Below are 27040 nucleotides of genomic sequence, written 5' to 3' on the forward strand. Positions count from 1 at the left end.
CTCCTGGTCCCCCCACCCCCCTCCCCTTTCCTTGCCGGTCTCACTTAGGTCTGAGCCTCTCTCCCCCCCCCCCCGCCCTTCCCCTCCTCCCATTTGGACAAAGTCATTTGGCTCCCTCCCGTAGTGGTATTTTTAGTTCTAGCTCCGCTTGGAACTTTGTTGGATCGCATAGCCCCTCTGTCCCTTGGCACAAATTAGTTTGGCTCAAATGCCACATTCCACGACACTCTTTCTACGTTTGGAGAACCCTTAACCTTTGCCTCCCCACCCAATCATTTCTCCTTCTCTAGAAAGTCTGAGATTCCATTTGGCCCCGTAGTAGGCATCCCCTATCTTTTGCTTAGGAGTGGCTATGGCTGGACATGTCCTTTTTAGGTAGCTCTATCTGTGATATCGCCGGGAAATTGGTGTTCGGGGCTGCTATCTCCCATATTTGGATGGAGCGGAATCTTCAAAGATGGACCTCCAACTCCTGGTTTATTGACCTGATTTGGAAAGCCATCTTCTTCGATGTTAGCTCTAGACTTCATATGCTCCCCCATGGCTCTCTTATAGATTCACCCAAAAAAAAGGGGGATGTAGGGCCAAACCGAGAGAAACCAAAAATAGGATTTCTGACAGAAACTGATTGCTTTTTTAGGGGAGGTGGAATCAGGCCACCGTGGGATAAGATGAAAATATGTGGAGATAAAGAAGATGTTCAAATGAAATCAATTGGTTGACTACTGAGTGATAGGATATGGAAAGGGACCTGCACCTACTGCCACCTACAACATAAAACTACTACCTAGTTATGATTTTCACCAGTAAGCAAGACAAGTACCTCTGGGCAGATCCATGCATTTCCAGCCCCTCGAATTTCACCACCATCCAAGAGGCTTGCTCTGATTCCATACAAGTCAGCAACCTAGAAAAGAAAAAGTTCCAAATCATAATGACAGTGGATAGATGACTGCTATCTTAGACATATGCAAGACTATAAACCTATGAAAACTTACACAGTTATCACTGTTGAAAGTGAAATTGGCTGATACATATGAAAATGGAACACGATCAAATGCTGCCACTGCCCCAGCCTCCTTATTCTTCATAACTGCTTCAGATGCAGAGGATAGAGGGTATTCAGAAAGTGAATGAACTGTCTTCCTTGAAACCATTCCACTTCCCACAAATACAGGGGCATCCAAGGGGCCTTGACAGTTGAATACAGCAGTTACTGATCCGGCCACCTGCACTCAAAATAGAAAGAAAATTGAAATGAGAAACAGCAATAGAGTTATGGCTCATACCAGCTCATCCGGAAGATAAGAATTTTCTATTTTCAGGCTTGAATGAATGACTGTGAATTGTAAACAGGTCTACCGTCTATGGTCATTTATTTCCATTCAAATATAAAAAATATGAAAGAAAAAGGGGCATCATAACAACAAAGATCTTGCAATCATAAATTGCAAAGACAATTGTTCTTATCAGTGCATCAAACAAAATTCAATCAACAACAACAACTCATAATCAAGCTAAGTTAAAGAAGGATCTTCAAGTATAGGAACAACATCTTTCACTGTGGTTAACCTTTCTCCGGAATGATCCCTTCTTCTCCAGAATGATCCCTTCTTCTCCGGCAACCCCACCCGCTGCCCCCATCGCCCCACCCCCCTCTCCCTGCTCTTCTCCTTCCCTCCCCCCTGCTCCACACCCCCCTGCTTCTTACCCTGACCCATCCACCCCTGCAGTTGACCCTCCTGCCTCTGCTGCTATCCCCTGGACATCTTTCTTCTCCGGCAGCTCCTCTGCAAAACCTGCTGGACACCCTCTCCATTTTGTCCCACCCACCTCCCGTGATGATTCCAAAGTTGGATTCTGTCCCAAAGGCTTACTTGATGAGGAAATCCTGAAATGGCAGTGCTGTCTCGTAGGCCACTTCCTTGGTAGCTGTCCTCCTTACCATGTTGTCAAGGCCTCCCTTCTCAAGCAATGGAAAGCTGCAGGTGCTGTCTTCATCTACGTGCTATCAAATGGGATATTAATCTTCAGGTTCTTTGACGAAGCCGATAAAGCTCGTGCGCTGGAAGGCGGCCCCTGGCAGATTGGCAGAAAGCAGATTTACCTTCGGCAATGGGACCATCGCTCCTCTCTTCACAGGATTGACCTCAAATCCATTCCCATTTGGATTACCCTTCCAGGTCTCCCTCTGCATTACTGGTGCCCCTCAGGCCTTAGCATCGTCGGATCGACCATCGGCACCCCCCTCTTCTCCGACGAGCACACCAAGAGAATGGACCGATTATCCTTTGCTAGCATCTGCGTGGAACTGAGTGCTGAGGAATCTCCCCCTGATTTTGTCACCGTTCTGGAAGAGGATGGCCACTCCTTCTCCCAACGTGTTCTCTATGAAGGCTTGCCTCACCACTGCTCTCTCTGCAAGGCCTTCGGCCACACATCAAAAAACTACGAGCCAGGTCCTCTCTCTTCTAAGGCTATCTCAACCACCAAGCCTGCTTCTGCAACCCTGGTTGAGGCAGAGACCTTCGAAGGTGAGCATCGAACAGCTTCGTCTACTGTCGAGATTCCTGCTTCGTCTTCGGTGGTTGTGGCTGCTGACTCTACTGCTCCTGAGAACACTCGCCCGCCGGCTCATTCGACGCCATCTCCTGCTGTCACAGCTCATGGAGATAACCCGATGGACTCCATCCCTGCAATAGTTGAAGACCCCCCTTTGAAGCCTCCCTTGGCGATGGCTCGTGGCCGAAAAAAGCAAAGAAATCGCCGCTGGAGAAGTCCTAGAGAACTTGACGAGACTACTCCCCTTGGCGAGATTCCCGACGTTCACCTACCTCGCTGCTCTCCTGACGCTGGCCACAACAGGTTCTCTGCCCTCATGGGTCTCGATCCTGAGACCACTTGTGATGTCAACTTCTCGCCTGCTCTCCAGGAGCCCTTTGGGAGCGTCAACGATGGCCTGCACACCCTATACTCCCCCCTGAAAATCGCCCCTGCAAATCGCCTTTTGCCCCTGCTTCATCCTTCTTCCCCTTTTGTCAATGAAGACGAGACCCCCCCTTTTCCCCTTTTCAAAACCCCCCCTTTTCCAGCTCTCACCTACCCCCCGTCTTGTCCCCTGCTTCCCAAAAAACCCAGCCAAAACTTACACATGGCCACCACCAACTTCCCCTTGTCCCATCCCACTTAAACCCGGTTGCCTTACACCCGACCCAAATATCCATCTCCTCAACCCACTTATTCCCTATTCCCGCTTTCAACCCATCCCGGCTCGCCTTAGCCGAACCAGTCCTTGGCCCCCAGACCGGTTCGTCTACACCCATCCTACCTAACCAACCCCATCCCTCCCCTTCCTCCCCCCTGGTCTGCTATCCCCCCTTGAAGGAATATCGTCTTCGGCCCCGTAGTGTCCCACCGGGGTCTAGAGTTAGCTCCTCCAGCGGTTGGCTGCCCCCTCCTCCCCCCCTCTCATGATCCCTTGGACCATTTGGAATGTCTGCGGACTCAATGCTCCGGCCAAACAAGCTGAAATCCGTGCTCGCCTTAAGTCCTCCAAGTCTCCCCTTTGCTGCCTCCTTGAGACCAAAGTGCTCAAGCCCAATTCGTCCCGCATTGCCCACTCTCTCGCCCCCTCTTGGTCCTTCCTCTCCAACTATGACCATTCCCCCTGTGGCCGCATATGGGTTTTGTGGGATCCCACCAAATTTCATATCTCGGTGTCCTCCTCCTCCTCCCAGTTCCTCCACCTTAGCATCTCCGACCACCTTCACAACCACCTCTTCTTCTTCACCATGGTCTATGCCCTCAACCATCACCCTGATAGGATCCCTCTCTGGGACAACATCAGATCCATTTCTTCTTCTGTTGGTTCCTCTCCTTGGGGCATTGGAGGTGACTTCAATGTTGTCCGTTTCTCCCACGAAAAATTGGGTGGTTCCCCTATCGACCACCAAGCAGTTGCAGCTTTCAACTCCTGTCTCGAGGACTCTGGGCTGAACGACCTTAGATGGTCAGGTGCTGATCTCTCTTGGCACAACAAGCGCTCTGGCTCTGACAGAGTTGCCTGCAAGCTTGACAGGGACCTCGTCAATGATACTTGGCTTTATTCCCTTCCTTCCTCTTATGCCTTCTTTGACCTTCCTGGTCTTTCTGACCACTCCCCCATATCTCTCTTTGTCCTCCCTTACCTCTCCTTTGGCCCTAAACCTTTCAAGTTCTTTGACATGTGGTCCTCCCACCCCGACTTCCTCCCCCTTGTCCAATCGGCTTGGAACATTCCTGTCCTGTCCTTCTCCTCCCCTCTCCTGGCCTTCTCCAAAAAGCTCAAAAATATCAAGATAACCCTCAAAGCCTGGAACTCCTCGACCTTTAGTAACATCTCCTCTCGTGTCTCCTCTTGTCGGGACACCCTCTCCTCCATCCAGCTTCGCCTTCAGGCTGACCCCCTCAACGCTTCCCTTGCTGAAGAGGAATCCCTAGCTGCTTCGGACCTTGCCTCCTCTTTATCCCAAGAAGAAAACTTTCTTAAACAGAAATCCAGAATCAAATGGCTTGAGCTCGGCGACTCCAACACCGCCTTCTTCCACCGCTCCCTCAAAGCCCGCTCCAATTCCAACTCTATCCTCTCCCTCACCTCCACTGATGGCTTGACCCTCTCCTCTGTTGATGCCATCAAAACTGAAGCCGTGAACTACTTCACTGGTATCTTTTGCCCCCTGTCCCCGCCCCCTCCCCCATTCCTTCTGACCTTATCAACAAATCCCTCCCCCCTCACCTCCTTAACTCCCTCAGCTCCATCCCCTCTGACTCTGAAATTACCTCTGTTGTTCGCTCCCACAAGGCTAGTAAAGCTCCAGGCCCTGATGGGTTCAGTATGGGATTTTTTTTTCCTCTTACTGGGACAGCATCAGTGTCGAGCTTATCAATGCCATCAAGAGCTTCTTCTTCAACCCTCACCAAATACATAGCATCAACCACACCTTCCTCTGCCTCATCCCCAAGTCCTCCGGAGCTTCGTCCATGTCCAACTTCAGACCCATCTCCCTTTGCAACCTTCTCTACAAGTTCATAGCCAAAATTCTTGCCAACAGGCTTAGCCTTGTCATTGACTCTCTTGTCAGTCCCAACCAATCTGCCTTCATTGCTGGGAGAAGCATCTCGGATAATATCATCCTTTGCCAGGAAATTGTCCGAGGCTTTGACCGCAAATCCCACTCTCCCGCTGCTCTCCTCTGCTCTCCTAAAGATAGACATCCACAAGGCTTTCGACTCCATTCGCTGGGATTTCGTCTCCCAAGTCCTCCTTAAGATGTCTTTCCCCCCCCCCATTTTTGTCGACTGGATCCACTGTTGTATCTCCACCCCCCGCTTCTCTGTTCTCCTAAATGGCAATCCGGCTGGTTTTTTCTCTTCCTCTGCTGGTATCCGCCAAGGCTGCCCCCTCTCCCCTTTTCTCTTTTGTCTTTCCCTTGAGGTCCTCTCTCACAGCATCCAGTCTAAAACCGACCTTCACCTCATCTCCCCCATCCCTAAATGCAAGCCTACCAACCTGACTCACCTCGCCTTCGCTGATGATCTCATGATCTTCTCCAAGGCTAACCCTCTCTCCATTGAGTCCATCATGTCCTCCCTCCTTCTCTTCCAAAACCTTTCGGGGCTTCGCATTGACCTGTTAAAGTCCCAAATCTTCCTTGCTGGGGTCTCTGACTTAACCAAAACCTCCCTATCCTCCCTCACTGGCTTTACCATTGGAACCCTCCCAGTTCGCTACCTTGGCCTCCCCCTCATCCTTGCCAGACTTTCAGCCCACCACTGCTCTCCCATTCTGGATCTCCTTTGCAAGAGGTTGCAGCTTTGGAAAGCCAAACTCCTATCCTATGCAGGTCGTCTTGAGCTCATCAGATCGGTGCTTCAGTCTTGCTACATCTATTGGAGTGGTGTTTTCGGTATCCCTAAGGCTACCATCAAGGCGGTTGAATCTATTATGTGTGCTTTCCTTTGGAAAGGTGTGGACTCAGCTAGATTTCTTCATCCTAAGAGTTGGGCTTCCCTTTGTGTCCCCAAATCTGAAGGAGGGCTCGGACTTAGGAGAATAAAAGATGTCAACACCGCTAGCTCCATCAAGCTTATTTGGAAGATCCTCACCAACAGATCCTCCATCTGGACTTCTTGGGCTTATGCCGGGCCTCTTCGCAGAGATTCTATATGGCCCGTTAGTCCAGGAGCTGACTCCTCTTGGGTTTGGCGCAGAATTCTTCAGGTCAGACACTTAGCCAGAGAGGCTATTTCTTGCAGGATTGATGATGGTTCGGCCACCCTGCTTTGGCTTGATAAGTGGCACCCCTCCGGAGTCCTATCTTCCATCGTGAGCTCGAGAGATATTTACTCCTCTGGTTTGGACAGATCTGCCCACGTTGCTGCCATCATCTCCAGTGGCTCCTGGTCCCCCCCCCCCCTTCCCCTCCCCCTCTTGCCGACCTTTGAAGCTCCCTTCCCCCCGTTCCCCCTGGGCACCGCGGCAGAGGTGACACAATCTTGTGGCTCCCCTCCCAATCCGGCAGATTCAGCTCTCACTCCGCTTGGGATTTGGTCAGACATAGAGGGACCCCCTGTCCTTGGCATAGAGTTGTTCGGTTTCGAGGTCACATACCCCGCCATAGCCTCACCGCTTGGCGTGCCCTCACTAGCTGCCTCCCCACCCAAGCCTTTCTTGCCCATCGACATATTCAAGTCCCTCCCAGCTGCTGTCTTTGTTGGAACGGGACTAAAGATGTTGATCACCTTTTCTTCACTTGTCCCTTTGCCTCCACCATATGGACCCGTGTTCTCCGCCTTTGCTGGCCCGGAAGACGCACTCCTCTCCCCATCAGCCGGGAGTGGATTTGGATAGACATGACATTCGGAGGGAAGTCGATATGCGACTCTATTGGCAAGATTGCCTTTTGTGCCACTATTTCCCACATTTGGATGGAACGCAACCTTAGAAGATGGACATCCAACTCCCGCTCTTTCGACATGATTTGGAAGGCCATCTTTTTTGATGTTTCATCTAAAGTTAGATCCCTCCCCCTTAAGGATGTGAAGGATTCCCCAAGGAACAGGCTCATTGTTGTCTCCTGGGGCATCCCTTCTTCTGTCCTAACCCCCAACTAGTTCTGGCTTCGGCTTTTACATTCCTTCTCCTTTCTTCGTAATTTCTTTTTTATTCATCCCAAAAAAAAAAAAAAAAAAAAAAAAAAAAGGATCTTAAGGCTCATATCCATCAAGAAAAAGAAAATAAATGCACATACCGGGAACAATAAAGGCTTCATATTGAAAGTCTTCATAAGGGCATTCACTTCAACATGTGGAACCTAAAATACAAGCAAAATATAAAAGTAAGAATTGAACCAAAAAAATAATAATAATTTGGCATTTAGGTTTTTAAAGAAGCTTTGTAGTCCACTACATTTTTCTGAAGCAGCAACTCAAGCCTAAGGTCAAGACATTCAAACTTAGAAAGGATGAAATACAGAGGTTAGAGATTTCATGAGATGGATATCAGGCATGCCCTCTGCTTCCTAAGTAGCTCATCTGCAACCACCAAGCCAGTGCTGAAGTGGATGATGCTAGAGATGATTAGGGTGAGGAAGCTTGGAATGAAGTAAAACATAAGCATTAGGATCTGCTGAAGCACAAAGAACGACTAGTATGAGGGCATAGGGCTTCCTCTGGTGGCATAATCAACTAATGATATGAGAAGATAAAGTGGCATGTTCAGAGATCACGGCCATGAATGATAAGGATAATAATAGTACTTCTAAAAATGATTAATCAGGAAGTCCTGTAATTACAATAAATATCAACGGTACAGAAAAGTTACAATGGGTATGGCATAAAACCACATACTTCAATGGTTTCAAAGAATTGGTATAGCAATCTAGGATTTTCTGGCTAATCAAATGTCATCTTCTTATGAGTAACAGACTAACAGCAAGACAAAAAGGACTGAGTGAAAGACGAGTAGGCCACAACACAGGGCATAAAATTGTCCCCAAAAAATACAACACAAAGAAGCACCACATCAGTTGCGGCTTACCAACCCCTCACTTGAAAATCTACCATTGGTTTATGTCCCAAACTATTCAATGTTATAGGCACCCATTAAAATCATACATTAATGCTGGATGTTGACTAGATGGCCACCAACACCCTCTTTTCCCAAAAATAGTTTCTAGATTCACCAATGATAATTAGAGCCAAGCTGAAGCCTTCAGTGACTTCAGGCCTTGAAGGTTAGTCAATGCTTCCACACTATCAAAACTACCATCCCGGCTGGGCCATGGGGCACACGGAGATTTGAGCTTCTCCTCCCGCAGAGGACCTCAGTCAATAAAATTCTCATACCAAGTACATAAAGCATTTGCTTAAGCCCTAGAGTGTGCAGAATCAAAGAATGGCACCTGGCACATTAGATGGAACTCCCCATCCTCAGGATTTATACCGAAGTCCCCAGAGGCTTCGAGAGGAGCATCACCAAACCAGCCACTTGTACTGTGTAAGAATATTCGTTGACCCCGAAAACATAGACTTGCTGCCATTTCCTGCATAGAAACAAGAGCAATTATTATATGATTTTTCTCCAAACTGGCTACTACTATAGTATTCAAGATCCAGAATTGTCTATAACAGAGGAAATGTTTAGCATTTGATTTTGCATATCCAAGTATAAGCCTAAAGAATGGTGTTGAAGTGGAAACACCAACCTAAGAAACATAATAGAAATTATGTTTAGGACAATTTTAAAAACAGAGAAGAACATGTGCCAGCAAACACTGAATCCCACAGTTTTCATGAAGTAGAGCAGCCACTGATCCACATTCCTATCCATGGACAGATGGGTTTCTAGAAGCCTAAAGGATTAGGTTTCAGAAACTAAGTTAAACCAGAATCGCAGTGATGTAAAGGTGACCAGAATTCAAGAATCAGTGATAAACATTAATCTAGACCTCAGATTTGAATCAATTTCAGTGGGTTACTATCTTCATTTATAGGAACAGAATATCAAACGTTGAACTTGATCCAAAGGTCAGATCTCAAGTTTCAGAAGAATCTACTTCAAATAGGACTTTCCAAAATAGGAAGCTATATCAGCAAATAGTTGGGAAGATACAAGCAATAAATAGAGACAACTAGGTTAAGCAATAACAGATTGAAGTCCAGACATAAGAATGGAAAAAGATTCAGTTCTTAGAGATTGAAACAGGGGTCAAAACAGCAATTGGATTAAATATCAAGCCTGATAAATCAGAAATCCTAGAATTGATAAGATTCTGATATTCTAAACACGGACTCAAATCTTAGTACCACAGGTACGTCCAGATTAAGATCCAATTGTAAATTATTTGGTCAGAATTGAGATACCAACAGAAATAAACAAGAAATTGAGAAATTCCAGAACTGTAGTATATGCAGAAATAAACTCAGAAGTACTGACCTGTTTGCAGCGATTAAACAATAAAGGAAGTTACAAGAAGAAGATATAAGAAGGATATGACCTGAGCTTCACACCAAAGCCTTGATCAGCATCCCACTGACCCACCTAGCATCCCCCAAGGAAGCAACTGCATCCCATAACCATTAATCCGAGTCTCACAGAGTATTGAGCAGCAAAGCCACACTTGACTCATAATAAAATCTGTATGCCTTAATGGCTGGTTACAAAAGTATATATAAACCCTCCAAATATGACTCATACCATGACTAGAAATAGCCTAAACCAATCGGTAATCAAAACTGGTTACTTAATTGACCAATAAAAAGATTTAAACAACTCTTAAACTGACTTCAGAACCTCCAGCTGTGTTTCGAGTCCTAAACTAACTACGACTTGACATAATGAAAGAAAATTTACTCATAGCAGGACTGGACTGATAGATTCTTAATCCCAAGGTTCTAAATCTTGGTTTCGACCCTGACCGAAACTTGGAATTTTTTTGGCCAAACTCAAAATGTCATAGACTGGTTGAAACTGGTCGAAACTCGATATTTTGTTGTCGAAACTGGTCAAAACCTGGTACAATCCAGTATCAACCTTAAGTTTCGTCTCAGTTTCTGTTGAAACCGAGATTTAGTTCAATAATTAATCCAGTCTGAACTAGGACATATGAACATGATCAAAATAGGAAAAGAAACTGAAAACAACTCTACTTAAATAGAACTCCATATCAGAGTAGGAATAGGGTTCCCAGTGAGACTAGAATTCCTAGAGAATTAGAAATTCTGAAATTCCTGAAACCACAAGTTCTTCTTCTTGTCTTGGCACTGTTGCTAGTACCCAAATACTGCATCATCAACCCACTCCAACAAAAAAGAAAAAAGGGAGGGAAAAAAAAAGGAGGAAGACGAAAAAGTACATATAACGAAAAACCATGTCATCACTGCAAGCAGAAAGTAAGCATTGCAACTAAACTAAGAATTATCTCACCTACGTAGACAAAGCAGCAAGAGAGCATGACTTCAAAATGCTAGTAATAGTCAACAAAAAAAGTAGATCTTTACAAAAGAACAACAATGGAGCTTCAAAATTTAGAAGACTGACACCAAAATAGATCAACTGAAAGGAAGCAGCTTTCAAAGCCGCTAAGCCAACAGAAAGCTATGTGTTCTGTGGCCTGGCCTAGAGAGGATGATCAGGCTTATAAGGCTTCTCTTAGCTTCGATCGTGACGCAGGCTTCTTTTTTAGGCTGGGGGCAATTGGGAGGGCAGGATTAGAGTATAGCTTGATAATATAGGCACTGTTCTTTCTAGATTTAGTTTTATGGGGTTCCCGTTGGTGGGAGGAGTTTGTAGTGTGGCTTGAGGCGCTTTCTGCGTCCTTTTTCTCTTGCTTTTTGCATGTATCTCCTTTGCTATATTATAATTTCTTTTTGTTGTTGCCAAACAAAAAGGGGAAAAAATCTTCTGAGACTGAAAGGAGCAAGCTTTTAAGAACAACGGATGGAAATTGGTCATACTGCAAAACTTGAGGGAGCATCGAATATTTGGAAAGTCAGACCCTTCACATCAAGCTGTCCATGAAGATTAGGAAACATCTCTCCTCTTGACATGCATATGTGAACCTGTGATAGGGAAGGAAAATAAAGTTCAGCAAAATAATTCCAATTTGACAAATGTATGTTCCATACAGAAAATATTATTTTTAAAGTTGATATTCAACATAATCACCAAAGTGACAAACCATAAAGAAATGATAAAATCAAAGAGCAATTTCATGTCTATGACTATAGAGTCTTAACATTACCATGTAGTTGTATTTGCTAATCCTTCATTAGATATTTTTGTTCAACTAATTTGATTAATTGCCTTACACTCGTGTAAGGATAACTGGTTCCTCTTAATTTTCATAAGGAATATAAATGACATAAGAAGTCATTGGATAGTCAAGATTAACAGGAATATACAACATAAATTAGAAGGAGATCACACTAGTAACAACATAATTATGAATTGACAATCTAGGATATACATGTAATCCAAAAGTTCTTAAAGTATCACATTATCAATTTTATCAATATTGGATACAAGTGGACATCTGGATAAATAGCTTGATTTCTCTCATTCTTCTTCCACTCTTCACTATTTTGATATTGTGACTCAAATCTCTCAATTGTGCATTCAAAAAATCATAAAGTTTTAAAAATTAAAAAAAAAACCTAAAGTTGGGAAATCCATCCTAAAACTTGGATGAATTGGAAGCACAATTGGATTTAATCATCAACCCATAGTTAGCAAACTTTACACATTTTCACTTTTCATATTATAATTTGATTCTTTTTCCTTTTCTGAATAAGTCATGTTCAATGATGGATATATGGATTTCAACTAAGATCTTGTATCCTTGCTCAAAATAGTTAAGACTTTGCATGCTAAGTCTCTAATTGGAAACTCAAAATGGGAGGAGAAAAGTCAAAACTAATATTGTTAGAGATATAGGGGCCAGAATACCGTAGGGGTATTCTGGTCCTTTCCTCCTTTTAATTTGTTATTTATTCTTTTATTCTCTTTCCTTTGTTTATACTTATGTCAGCTATATAGGGGCATAAGTGTCTTATGTAATTCTCTTTTATTAGTATAAATAAAGGCTTAGAGAATCAATATGATTCACTTAAGCATTAAACCATTCTATTTCTTAACATGGCATCAGAGCAACGATACTTCTGATTTTTTTTCAAAAACCCCACCCTCCCATCGTGGTCTCTTCCCTTTTCCTTCTCTCTCGATTTTTTTTCTTCCCCTTCTCCTTGCTTCTTCTCCTTCTCTAAGGGCAGCACTGCAGAGGTGATCACATGATCTAGTGGCTGCCCCTTCCCACCTCTTTTATTCCTTTGTTTCATGACCTAAACCTTTTCTCTCGATGGCTGCTGGTTCCCCATTGCGCTGATTAGAGTTTCCTCCTTTTTTTGGAAGATCAGTCCTCGATTTATTGGGACTGCTTCTCCTTCATTTGGAAACACTCCTGCGACATTGGATTGCTCCTATCGAGACTACAACAGGTCTTCTTTTTTTGTTCGATGGCTGCTGCTGGTTCTTTCCTGCGCCAATTGAAGTTTCCAGATTTTTTTTGAAGATCAGGCCTTGTGCTTTATTGGGACTGTTTCTCCCTATATTGGAGACCCTCCTGCGCCATTGGACTGCTACTATCGAGACTCCAACAGCAACTGAAGACCATATCTCCCAATCGAGACCTACTTTCAGGTTTTTTCTTCAAACAAAAATCCCTGAATATTCTCGGTTTTTGGGATTGGACTGCTTGCGGCTCCTGCTTCTTTTGGATAATTTTATTCTTCATCCAAGGCATTCTCTACAGTATATTGGACAGCGTGGATAAGCCTTCTTCAACAATTTTTTTTGGATTTCCCTTCCCCATCGATCTCTGTTTTTTGGGTTTTCTTCCATCACCCTAAAACACTTGATATTGGGGAGGGCTCCTATTTTGCTGCTGGACAGATCTCTTCTTCACTATGGGTGACTCCACAGATATTTCGACTGCTACATCTGATCAGGTTAGCCATGACAAATCTGATTTCCGTGATCTCCATCCTAACCCTATCAAGTTAGACGGCAGTAATTATCTTCTATGGTCTCAATCAGCCTCGTTTGCTATTGCTGGACGTGGCCTCACTGATTATATTGATGGGACTATCCCTATGCCGACTGCCCCTGGTACTGCCAAGACTCGATGGCTAGCCAACAATGGTCTTCTTATGTCATATTTTGTTGGTTCTATGAATTCAGATCTAGCCCAGGGCTTTCTTCTACTTGATACCGCGTCTCAGATTTGGGCAGCCTGTAAAGAGACATATGGGCAGCTTGGCAATGATGCTCAGGTGTATGAGCTTCGCAAAAAGGTCCTTCATACTACTCAACGGGACCTCATGGTGTCTAAATATTATGCCACTCTCCGCAGCCTCTGGCAGCAATTGGACCATTTTTCAGATTATCACCCTGATACAGCTACCAACATCGCTGCCTATAAGAAGCATGTTGACAAGATTAGGGTGTATGATTTTTTGGCAGGGTTGACTGTTGAATATGACCAGATTCGTGTTCAAGTGTTGGGCCATTCCCCTTTTCCCACACTTGAACAATCCTATGCCCTGGTCTCTTCAGAAGAAAACCGCAGGACTGCTATGTTACATCCTCCTGTTTCGGACAGATCGGCTCTCCAGACTGCTGCCCAAGCTACTACTGCCCCTCTTGGGCCTTTATCTGTTGGTAGTTCTCCTTCAAGTCCTATTACCTGTGACCACTATCATAAGCCTTATCATACCAAAGACAAGTGCTGGAAGCTTCATGGGAAACCGGCTGACTTTGAAGCCAAGCGGGCTGCCAAGAAAAAGCCTAAAAGCAAGGCATATCAATCTGAATCTGCTGATACAGCCCCGGCTACAGACATTGGTCTATCCAAGGACGATTTACAAGCTTTCCTGCGTATACTAAGGTCTTCCGCTACTGCTGCCTCTACTACTTCCGCTGCCACTGCCAATTCCTCAGTTCCTCCAGGTTTTTCAAGTCCTGCTACCAAGGGAAAGGTGTGTCAACTGAAGCGTGCACTCTATGGCTTGAAATAGTCACCTAGAGCTTGGTTAGGTAGATTTCACAAGGCTATGTTGTCCGTGGGCTACCAGCAAAGCAATGTTGATCATACCTTGTTCATCAAACGTGTGGGCTCTAAGGTTACTCTCCTCATAGTCTATGTTGTTGATATTGTAGTGACCGGTAATGATGGTGATGAGATCAACAGGTTGAAGCTATTCCTTGGCCGTGAGTTTGAAATTAAGGATCTGGGGATTCTGAAATATTTTCTCGGGATAGAGGTTGCTCGTTCTTTAAAGGGTATATTTCTGTCTCAAAGAAAGTATGTCCTGGATCTACTATCTGAAACGGGGCTGCTAGGGTGTCATCCTTCAGCAACTCCCATAGAAGCTACGACAAGACTCAAGGAGAAAGAAGGCTCACCAGTTGACAAAGGTCGTTATCAGCGGTTGGTGGGCAAACTTATCTACCTATCTCACACTCGGCCAGACATTGCCATTGCAGTGAGTATGGTCAGCCAGTTTATGCATGACCCTTATTCTTCTCATATGGAGGTCGTCCTTCGCATCTTACGATACTTGAAGTCTGCTCCAAGACAAGGGATACTCTTATCTCCTAATGGTCATCTGAAGGTTGAAGCATACACTGATGCGGATTGGGCTGGTTCAAGCGATAGGAAGTCCATCTTTGGATATTGCTCTTTTGTTGGTGGGAACCTTGTCACCTGGCGTAGTAAAAAACAGAATGTGGTGGCCAGGTCCAGTGCTGAGGCTGAATTTCATGCGATGGCTCATGATATCTGTGAATTGTTGTGGCTTAAGGGACTGTTGCAGGATATTGGAGTTGCTGTCCAACTTCCAATGATGTTATATTGTGACAATAAGGCTACCATAAGCATCACTCATAATCCTGTCCAACAGGACCGTACTAAGCATGTGGAGGTGGACAGACATTTCATCAAGGAAAAACTTGAAGTTGGCCTTATCTGTGTTCCCTATGTGAAGTCTACTGATCAGCTAGCTGATGTGTTCACCAAGGGGCTGCCTGGCAAAGTGTTTCATCCTTTTCTAGCCAAGTTGGGCATGTGTGACATTTTTGCACCAACTTGAGGGGGAGTGTTAGAGATATAGGGGGCAGAATACCGTAGGGGTATTCTAGTCCTTTCCTCCTTTTAATTTGTTATTTATTCTTTTATTCTCTTTCCTTTGTTTATACTTATGTCAGCTATATAGGGGCATAAGTGTCTTATGTAATTCTTTTTTATTAGTATAAATAAAGCCTTAGGGAATCAATATGATTCACTTAAGCATTAAACCATTCTATTTCTTAACAAATATCAACTGCTGACCGGGATTCTCAACCGCCCCCCACCAAGCGCTTAGGAACATGTTGTGAATGCGGAATAGAGTTTGCCGTTGAAATGATAAGTTTGAAAGGTGGAATGCTAACAAACCGGGGCCAAAGCACCTGTTTATCCCGAATCCTCCGAATCAGATGTGGGGAAAGGAGAAGGAGTCGGAGCTTATCAACCATAGGAATGCGCGATCAACTTTACTTTGCGAGCTACGAGATCTCTTTTAGCAAATAAATAAAATCCTGTGAACAAATATTTTTATGCTTCACTTTTATGTGTCAATACATTGACCATAAACCATTGTAATTTTTTTTTTTATCTTGAGATCTCTAATAATTCTGAAAGTTTTTTTAATATCCAAAAAATGATTAAAATTAAGTATAATTTTAAAAAATTATGTCTGTTTATCTGGATGAAGTATAGATCAAAGGCCTATTGGAGGATAAAGTCACAATAAACTCTGATTTCATTTTTTAAAAGAAAGAAAAAATTACTTTTTTTAACGTTCAATAGTAAAAAGTGAAACAGTACAAGGTCCATTTATTTTCTATAGTAATAACTAATGTAAGTGATATCATATTACATCCATCCTAATCGTTAAGTACAAAACAAGCCAATTTAAAAATATTTCCATTTCAAAAATTAAGAAAACTAATATTTTAATATAAAAAATTGTTATATGCTATATTATCCATGATCCCTCTTGCTTGTGTTTGTTTCTATAGGACTTTTCTTCTTTCTGATAAGTCCCAGATTTTTTTTAAGAGGGCCAACTACACTTTACAAGGGCTGAACATGAGAGGCTATATCTCCTATCCCCCCCCCCCTAAACGGGAAAAAAAACTCGTAGAATAATTTGGATATTTCAAATAAAGAAATACAGTAATAACTAATATTCTTCTTCTTCTTCTTCTTTTTTTTGTGGGGGGGGGGGGGGTTGGGGGAGGGAGAGAAAGAAAAGAATCAGATTGAAGTTAGAAAGCACCTCACCACTGGCTCTCCCTTGAGTCCACATGATAGGAATTTCTAAAATCCTTTCAAAAAGCTGCAAGGGAAAATGAAATAAAGTTGAACCGTCTCTTAGATGAAAGAAGAGGACTGCTAATACCTTGAATTCTACAACTTTCTTTTTAAAGTATTTATCAGAAAAAAAATTACTAAATACCTACCGGCACAAAGAGGTTTACAATCTTTAAATTAGCATGCCATTTCTGCTCAATGCTGTCAACAAACACATCTGCGGACAGCCAGCCACCATCTTCAGGTTCTGTATTTGATCTCCAGGTCTTACAGGACCCACTTAGCTGTATGTGCACACGGCCATAGTGATTTTGAAATTTTACGTGTCCAGATACATTGTCCATCTCTCTATCAGTGTATAAAACACATAAAAATAAAATAAGAAAAAATATCCTCAGTGTCAAATTCCATTCTCCCATGCAAAACTCATCAATCATGCATTAGTAGGATGCTTTTTATACGAACAAATTAAACACAACCAAAATATTAAAATTTTCAAAATTAATATCCTTCTCAAGGTATAAGGGTAGGAAAAGCATTGAAATGTTCACAAAAGTTACTTTTCATATAAATTCATAGAAGTAAAAGAAGAGAACTGATTATAACCCAATTAACAAGCAACTAGATCAGGATAAAACACAATTTATTGAGGAAATAAAGCAGAGCCTATTAAAGGGATGAGATATCTTAGAATGGAAACAGCAGCTTAGTGTGAGGGATAAAGTGGTGTATTTTTTGCTGGATTTTAACCTTTAAAAAATGTTAACAGTGGATTAAAATAAATGAATTAATTCTTGATCAGTTATCACATGCACAAGAACAGGGCAATTAATTCGTACATAGTTTAAGTGGATTGATATCGACAGCTTAGATGTCAAGTTGAGATATCTAGACAGCTTAGATGTCAAAATAAAGTATTAGTAGCTTAGTTTAAGTGGATTGATATCGACATGATCTTAGTGTCTTGTTCATAGTTCTTTTCAAAACACCTTATGTGTCTACAAGTAGAGATTGTGAGATACATTAATGAGTTGGATTTTATTTTGAATCGAGAAAATGAAAGAAAAATAGGGGGTGTAAATTCAACACATGGTGGGCCATATGATGTAGGAGCAATTCCTTGGACTGGACTAAACCCGTTGGGGGACCCATATGAAGATGAACCGGGTCCCAACCTTGTTCTGGTTCAGTAGGATATTTAGGATTTATTTTATTTGGGAAATATATGTAAACTTTTATTTTGGGTAGCTATTAGGGAAATTTCCAATATTTGAGTTTTATTTAGTTTCTATTTTTATTTGTCTTAAGTTTTAGGAAGTAATTAGCTCCATAGTTGTCAAGGCGCCGCCTAGGCGTCCAGGCGCTTTGGTCGACTTAGACACCTTGGCCACCTACTTGGCGTCGCCTTGCTTTTTTACCCTCTTCAACGACCTGGGTCGCCTAACCGCCGTGACAACTATGATTAGGAGTCTTTATTTTTTGGGTTTTATAAATAAAAGTGTAACCAACAATTGAATCAGATTTGAGAATGGAATTTTGTTGAGTTGTTTGTGGTGCCGATTGGTACGATAACAATGGTCGTGTGACCTTCTTCTCCCCTCTTCTAATAATTACTTTTTCTTCCCTTTCTCTTCTTTGTTTCTGTTTAATTTAAGCCAACGCTGTTACTCTGTTTTCTGGGTAACCTCGTAATGCAAGAATCAACGTTGAACCAGGGAAGCCAGCGGGAGATCGATTGCAGCCAGGATCAACACGATAAGGAACAAATTAAATAACTAAAACTCTCTATTTTTTATTGCTGTTTTTTCTACTACATATGAAAGAAGAACTTTAAAAAAATTTTAAAAAAATAAAAAGGATAAGAAGAAGAACAAGATAAAAAAGAGATGATAGAACAGAAGGAGGGGTAGGGGAATGGCTCTCTCAGCCTGGGTCTCTCACCCACAGCTATCCCAGCTGTTGAAACAGGGAATTTCTTCCATAACCGATGGCAACAAGGCCTCAAAATTCTTTTCTCCAAATCCGATTCAAGTACAATTGATGGGGCCTATTTATAGCTTGACCTAAGCTTCACAAAATAGAAAGTTGAAAATTAGAAAGTAACGAAAAAGGAAACCACTATAAGCCTCTTATAAGAGAATATTGGGGCTTGTACACCAAGCAATCTAAGACTTAACTAAGTAAACTGAAATAAAATTAGAAAGTAAACAAAAACAGAAAATTCGGTAAATAGTAACTAACTAAATAGGACTGATATTACTGGGATTCAGAAGAGTTTTGGGTTATGATTGTTCGACTGAATTCTTAAGTCGAATAGTGCTTGATTGAAGGAGTTCTTCCTCTCAACCTTTCCGCTGGTTTTTTCATCTCTGGCTTTGGGTGTTAAGAGGTTGAAGACGGCAGTTTCTTTCCCCTTTCTCACGATTCTCTTATTTGCTTATTTTATTCTTTTAGTTTCCATTAATACCCCTTACATCTACCTTATTCTAGTTTAGCTTTATTTACCCTTTAAGATCCCCTTCAATTACAATACTGCCATCCCATTATAGCCTTCTGTTATTTACCACTCTGCCATTGCTCCTATAAAACTACAATATTTATCGTTTTACCACTTGTGCTTATAATTTGAGTTATCTAACACTTGGGTGGGCTCGTAAGTGATCTAAGCCGGGTTTTTGAACCCCAGATCCGCATCACCATATGATTGAATGGAAGCCAAAAGTGAAATGCGGCTAATCCAAGGATGTGCTCCCATCCAAAGGTAGTCCAGACCAGCCCTTCCAAATGGTTCAAAATGGTGGACCATAAATGCAAGGGTTCGTTCAGTAAGGGACTGTTTGTGTGTACATGTCTATATCTCTAACGCATTCTTAACGATAAAAGGACAAATAGTTATCATTTTACCTTCAGATAAAGGTACTATGAATGAATATGGAATGCCAGTTTCCAAAGCAGCAGTTCCATCTTTTGGGAGAAGCAATGTTCCAGAGTCAAAAAATATAATAGAATACTTGAGTGGGTACAGCTACTCCCCTTGGAAGGCTCTGGGCACTAAATTCAAGACTCACTTTCAAAACCATTTAACAAAAGGGGAAAAAAAGTAAAACAAAAACACCTCACTGCCAAACCAGATTGACTAATTCAACCCCTTGCTCTGCCCAATTTCTAGTCAGTGTTAGTTTCAGTGGTTTTTATGTTGTATAATTGATGGTGTGTTTGGGGTTCAAACCTTTAAACAAACGTAAAAAATATAAGTTACAAATAAATAAATATAAGAAGCTAGTCGACCAAAGATTGACTGAAGGCTTATGAATCATGATCGAACAGTTATTGATCGACTCACCAAATTCATCAACAATGTTTTGTCAAATGCCTTCACTAAAAAAAAAGGGCATACCCAGTGCACGAGGCTCCCGCCACTGCAGGGTCTGGAGAGGGTCATAATATATGCAGCCTTACCCCTGCTTTCTCAGAGAGGCTGTTTCCAGACTCAAACCCGTGACCACTTGGTCACAATATCATCACTAAATAGAAAAGATATACAGATATACAGAAATAGCTTTGACTTGCCTGAAAGGCAAAACTAGAATAGTCAATCTTAAAATCAAGAAGAACATCAACCTTATGTACCTAAATGGGTTAGTTATAATATAAGAGAATCTCACCTGGGCTCCTGGTCACCGTACGCTAATAGCATCAATGATCCCCCTGTGAAATACACAGAATCCAATGTAACTGGGAGCATCTTCTCAACACCTTCTGTCTGTACTTCATCTACCCCTTCAGTAAGTTCAGCAACAAGATCTTCAACCTTTAGACCAATGCCTGACTTCAGTTTCTGAACGTGACCGGCCAAATAATCAGATAACAGTTCTCCAACAGCCCTAGAGAAAGAGGGTAAACCTGATTTCAAGCCCAAGTACCATATGGGAATTGAATGGTTAATAGCCAGTGAAGGGTCAAGCTTTGTGAGACTTGCACCTTCAGATGTATGACCTATGCTGCAGCCCATGGATTTCTCTTGAAAAGACTCCGTCGTCTGGTTCTGTAATCTATTGGAACTGACTCTGGAGTCAAAATGACTATCCTGAACATGAATTCCATCTAATTTCTCGATGTTTACATTGCACTCATCGGTTTGCTTTTTCCCATTCAGTGTCAATTTTTCCCAAGGTGTATTTACTCTGCTAAGTTTTCCAACATTCATAAGAAAAGGTAATCGCACAAAACTGAAGCCATTATCATTTTTTACACTGGTCTGTTTGTTTGCTTTAAGATGCTGAAGTCCTGAATTACCTTGATATCCAAAGCTATTAGTCATGTTGTCTACTAACTCCATGTTCACGTTGCCTGTGGAGTATCCAGAAGCATTTTGTAAGGTTTCATGCCTGGCAATCTTCTCCTCTTTGCAATCAGCTTTGACATATTGGTCATCATATCCCCTAAATTTGGCATTACTAACCGCAGCCCTGGTTGCATCATGAGTATCCTCACCTTCCATAACAAGAGTCTCGACTGAAGGTCGCACTACTTGCAAAGGCTCACTGGACTTCCCACCAGCTTGACCTCGGAAATATGCAAGTGCAGCTACTGCACTTCGCTCAAGATTTCTCCTTTTGACAGCAGCACCAGCTTCAGAGATATCTCTACCACAAGCTTTTCTTTTGAATCTGTCTTTTATAGGTGATATCATTCTAGACCAGAACTTTAGGCTGGTACTCGGATTTTTCACACCAAATGATTTCTCTAGATCTGCATGCTTCAACCCGAACTCAATACCTGTGTCCATGCAATGATGATCCTTCCAGTGCATCCGCTCATCCATGCAAAAAAAGGACTCTGAGGTGGCTATCCCATTCGAATGTTCTGAATCCTCCTTGGGAACATCAACTTCTGAGGAACTAGACCATTGCCGAGGGACAATGTAGCCAGTCTCTGCAGCTTTTCTTGCTGCTTCATCCCTTTCTCTGGACCAGCGAGCTGCAGCTTCCTCTCTAGCAACCCTCCGGGTTTTCATACGATAATCTATCCCTTCTTCAGTTGAGGAATGCCTCTGCAAAGCACCTTCAGATGAAGGAATACCTAACCAAGAGAAATCCTTTTTTTGCACAATAAGCACACTTGGCTGAGATAAAACTGCATCTATCACAATCTTCCCCCTCCTCAAGCTAGCAAAAGGACGGACACGAAGTTTCATAGAGGGGACCTCACCACAGGAGAACTCTTCGTGATGAGGCCCAATTGAGCATGATTCTAAGGTAATGCCCAAAGGTGAAATACTTCGAACCTTACCAAAATCAAGCTCACGCTGCAAATATTCACTCAGTACTGAACAAACAGATGGCAGAAACCTGGCTTCAATAAGACTCCGGGCTTTCACTTGCCCATACCAAACCAATATCCCTAACGCAGATATTACAGCAAAGAAAACCGAGCACCTAATTAAAAGCAATCCCTCCTTCCACAAAGGATCCAAAGATCTAACCATAACCTTACTTCGGGAGAAAAGCTCACAGGTGAAGTTCATCTTCAAATTCCTTTTTGATCCAAAGTTGCTTGACAAAAACCCAGTTTGTCTCCCACTAAAATCTGAAAACGAAATCCCTCGGTACCCACCATAATTCTGCTTTGCACAATAGAACTTGGGAAAAGCATTTGTTCGCAACCTCCTCCTATCCACAAAAGTGAAACTTACATTGCTTTTCTGATTCGGGGCACTTCGGAGTGGGAAGCCTATAAATGGGCTCTGGAGATGTTCAATGCTCATTATTTTCTTCCACCGTTTTCTGACTCCAGATTGCACACATCTGCCTGGGACCAAGAACCAGCTCTCAGTCCCCTAAAGTTCCAGTATATCACTGGGAATCTGGACATTCAAATCCTGTTCAATGAGATACCTACACCATTTTCAAACGTCCATATTTTAACCAAATTAAGTACACCAATCAAACATATAGAAGGAAACAAAATAACAAAAATAACATCGGTGTATGCTACAGATTAACTGTTCTACCAAAACATTGAAACGATTAATTGGACCTAATTCCCCACGATTTCAATAACTGCTACACTCCTATGATAAAGAAAAGAAAAATAATTTTACAAGACTGCTACTACTTGCAGCGAAATATTGCCGATAAAATGGTATCATAGAAATAGCAACGAAATTTGGATAAATTACTGTACTGAGTAGTTTCGCCGGAGATTTTAAACCTCCGGTCCGGTAGTCCCTTCTGGGCTAATCATTCTCAGGAAGTCTTGCAGAAAACCGACTCACGACCCAAAAGGGCCACCATATAATTCAATAAAACTCAAAAAAACACAGTTAACAAACCAACAGGAAACGGCTTTCATTAAGAGTTGAAACCGTAAGATGTGAATTCTAAAATCAAGTATATAATCAGAGTCTGAGTTCCAGAATTCATACTAATTCGTCCGAATCCATGAAACAATAGAGATTTGCAAGCACAAACAAGGCATGAATTGATTAAGCGTGAGGGTAAAGAAAAAAAGATAGAAAATGAAGATTCGAAGTTTCGAATCGAAGATTTAACTAACCTTTTTGCGATCGAGTACCGTGTTCTAAATAAAATATATAAAATAATAATTGATGGACGAATTTTTCTTTCAAGAGAATGAAACTTGTAAGTTTAGAGCTTCAGTGGCCGAACGCCATCTTCCACATACTTCTTTGCGGAATGGACAGATTCAGAAAAAAAGCTGATGAGTCATGAAAAGGATTGCTTTGCTTCGTTCTCGTACAGAATTTTGTTTCGAAGCAGCGAGAGAACTGATGAGAAAGAGCGAAAATTACACTTACAGTCGAAATGACTAAAATAACCTTGGCAATATGTGTCAGATTCGAATGAACCTGATTAGCTCTTCCAACTGTTTCTTTCGTGAAGAAAGCATAGAATTGGGTTTCTCTTAATCTATGAGGCTCTCCTGCTCATCAAGAACCCACATGGATGGCAATTTTTGTTCTTGTTCGTCTGCAACTTCAGCTTCTATGTTAAAATGCAGAGAGTGCCATTGTTGTTCATAGAGTGCTCAACTAAATTCGTTGAAGGAATTCTGCTTCCCCATTCAATTATATCGATGGCCAAATTCGTTGTTAAGCCTAAGCACGAACCAGTTGGACAGGTTTTTGATCCAGTTGCATTGGAAGCCATGACTTAGAATAGAGAGAGCGAGATAGAGAAACCATGTAATGAAGTTATTTTCTGTTCGTGATGATTTCAAAATGCGGATAACAACAACACCAATAAACTCAGCCTTATCCATTTCTAAGTATCGGTATCGTATCGTCTGTATTGGGCAATACGTATCGATTTTGCTAGTCACTGATACCATGCTGATACTGTATCGATAGCACCGTACGGACAAGGGGTAAAATGGTCAGAAAATTCATTTTTTAAGAAAATTTAAGGGTACTTCTGTCCGATATAGCCAATCTAGGCCAATATCGTATCGATATCATATTGATTTTGCGTGTTGCCGATACCCATTCCGATACTGTGCACTAAAACCATGGCCTTATACCAATTTAATGGGCCAAGTAAAATAGAGAAAATTGAGGTCATGGAAATAAGAGGAACAAGCCACATCCCAGTAAGTTAGGAGAATAGTTAAATGGGGCCTATTACATGGATCAGTGTCCTCTAATAGACTCTATCCGAGGTCATACTTGGAACAAGACTTAGACTTTGCATGTCCATCCTCACATGCAAAGTCTAAGTCTTATACCTAAATAAGTTAATTGATTAACTGGGTTATAAACGGGCCATAATCAGACCAAATAAGCTTTGATGGATGACGTCTCTTTCTTGTTTTTTATATGATGTATATAAGGACACAAATGGCAAAACAACTGCACCAACCTATCCTTGGCAATAGTCTGCCAGGGTCGGGCCTAGGCCGAGCTAAGAGGAGTAATTGTTTTATTGGGGTTTTAAAAAACTTGGCCCTATTTCACCCCTTCGTAGAAGTCCAATGAAACTTACTTTTTATTGGTAGATGTACAAGAAAGACTTTTGAATAAAAAAAATCAAAGATTTGTAGAATTACTTGCTTCTTCATTCTGAATTTTATTTTCTAGGGTTTTGATAGATTCTAATCCAATTCGATTGTAATCGAAGGATGACGATCTCATGTTTAATTCTGAGTTTTAAAAACTTGAGAAGCTCTCCCAAGTCCCAAAAGATCAATCCATAAAAATCCTCAAACCCTGTTTAGAGACCTCTGATTCGTATTTTGTGGTCACCAAATTACGAGGTATACTACACCAAGTGCCAATCTTATTATACACATAATCATCCTTCCTTGTTTAGGATAGGGAATTGTCACGCTGCCCACATAAATGGAATCTCCCACACCAAGTGAATAGCAGCACCGGAGAAGGCATAAGATTTCATATACAAGAGAGACCTAACTCCATGGCACCGGCAGTGTGGCCATTATTTTCCCGTAGAAAAGTTAAGGGTATAAACCAATCAGGCCTAGTAGATTTCGGTTGGGCCTAATCGGTCCCTACCAATTTAACATTCCGAACTATTTCTACCCATTTTGGTTATCGGACTCAAGGTAATTGGACTAATTGGATTATAAATGGTCCCTAAAGAAGCCATAGACAAGATATAATCAGATTACATGGGCTTAAACGAACTAATCAGACTATAAACGATTGGACCCGATCGGATGACCATCAGAACACTATCGAAAATGCTCAATTATTAATCAATAGATGCTTGAGCTAGGGGTGGCAAAATTGAGACTGAACTAGGTAAACTGGATCGAACCAAACCGAAATGACCTGGATTGGACACACCAATGTCATAGTGGACATGTTTTCGGATTGGGGTATTATGACCCCGAAATTGAACCAAACCACACCGGAAACCGAAAGAACCCAACACCAAAACTGAAATCAATCTGATCTATCTCGATAAGAAACCAATAACAACTCAATACCCATTAAAAAAATTTTATTTTCCCAGAGTTTTGTATAAAAATATATGCTAAATCGAACCAAAATCAGGCCAAAACCGAAGCCAACCCCAATACAAGAAACGAATACAACCCGAAACCAAACCTGAAACTGATTCAAAACCAAATTTTCCTTATTGGCTTGATTTCGGATTCACCATTTCCACACCGAAACTGATTCAACCCGAACTAACCGATTAAACCCCTAGCTTGAACCATCACGTCACGTTTCAGGCTTCAATCAATTCAGATCAGGCATTCAAGCCTGGCCAACAGGTGCAGGCCAATTTTTAACCCCTAAAAAATGCGATGTTTCTTCCCTAAGGGTGTCAAAATGGAATCGAAACCAAATATCAAAACCATTTATGATTGAAGCATATCGCATTGTAGAAACATGATCCGGTTTTGATTTCATAGGTTCTTTTCTTAGTTTAGTTTTGATTTGCACCACAAAATCGATAGTTCTAAACTAAATAGGAATCGGAAAAAAATTCGAATAAAAACCAGTGCCTCCCACTCGAATACTAGCCCACGCATCCATTGGGTTAATTTAATAAACAACAATTGTTGCATCATAAAAACTTGACACATAAAATAAATAAAATATCGTGGGACTAATTATATAATATATGTTCAAGTATAAATTGAAAAATGATGTGTTATGTTAAAATGGATTGACAAAACCCTTCCTTATAATGTTTACATGTGAGAGTGGAAAAGAAAGAAATGGGAAAAGAATGTCAGGTAAAGATGAGATGTGTTTTTTTTAAATCACATAGGCATCAGAAAACCAGATGGGTGGGGGAAACTGGAAGAGAATGGGGAAACACGAGAATGTATAAGATTTGAAAAGTTCAGATTGTATTTGTTATTGTTTCTCAAAACCGGCACTACAAATCGCATCCAAACCAATTGTGAATCGAATAATGAAAAAACGATTAAAAACCGGTAAAATCAGACCAAGTATAAAAATTGTCAAAATATAAATCGGACCAAAACCGGACCAATTGACACTCTTATTACGATCCGTAATCTTGTGAATTTCCCAAGTCTGGTTCTTTTTGGAGAGGAAACAGTCCAAGGTGATAGATATATTATAGTTGGATTTGATTTCGATTTCATAGTTTTAATCAAGAACAGGACACCCGAATCCTATAAGGACCAAACTTCCTAAAACTATAACTTAAATCACTAAATTCTAATCCTAACAAGAATAGGATTAAGATTTTAGTGCCCAAACCCCTCTCTCAGCTCTCTCTCTATATATAAATATAAAACACAGAACCTCACTTCACTATATCCGCTTCAATCTCCACGTAGAATCAGATATGAATAACGATTATTTCTCTCCTGCTGCTCAAAGTTCAGTCACATTAATGAATACCAACTACTATTATGACTATCAATGTTATCAACTTCTGCTCCAACTTTTCCCTGAATATGATTATCTTGTGCACCAGATTTACCTTGATTATCAACCACTACAGCAACGACAGTTCTCTTTTGTTGAATCTAATAATGTTGAAAGCTCAAGCATTGATGATGAGAGGGAGTCTTCTGTGGTACACTTGAATTCATCGCATTGCTTCTTGTTTTCTGAATCT

The 27040-nt window shown here is 41.7% G+C and overlaps 1 protein-coding gene across 2 annotated transcripts in view; it reads right to left on the reverse strand.

Annotated features, from left to right (window-relative positions):
- The window catches only part of LOC122651262 (protein TIC236, chloroplastic), a 48811-nt gene extending 26479 nt beyond the window's left edge, over nt 1-22332 (reverse strand). For both annotated transcript variants that reach the window (XM_043844575.1, XM_043844574.1), the window contains exons 1-8: nt 20117-22332; nt 16601-16799; nt 16417-16476; nt 10996-11100; nt 8442-8582; nt 7290-7352; nt 999-1229; nt 824-907 (exon numbers count right to left, since the gene is read on the reverse strand). In XM_043844575.1, coding sequence (XP_043700510.1) covers nt 824-907; nt 999-1229; nt 7290-7352; nt 8442-8582; nt 10996-11100; nt 16417-16476; nt 16601-16799; nt 20117-22218 — 2985 coding nt within the window. In that variant the 5' untranslated portion in view covers nt 22219-22332. The remainder of the gene's footprint in view (nt 1-823; nt 908-998; nt 1230-7289; nt 7353-8441; nt 8583-10995; nt 11101-16416; nt 16477-16600; nt 16800-20116) is intronic.
- Between the last annotated feature and the right edge of the window lie 4708 nt (nt 22333-27040).

This window comes from Telopea speciosissima, chromosome 2 (genome assembly GCF_018873765.1).
Source record: "Telopea speciosissima isolate NSW1024214 ecotype Mountain lineage chromosome 2, Tspe_v1, whole genome shotgun sequence".
Taxonomy (NCBI): domain Eukaryota; kingdom Viridiplantae; phylum Streptophyta; class Magnoliopsida; order Proteales; family Proteaceae; genus Telopea; species Telopea speciosissima.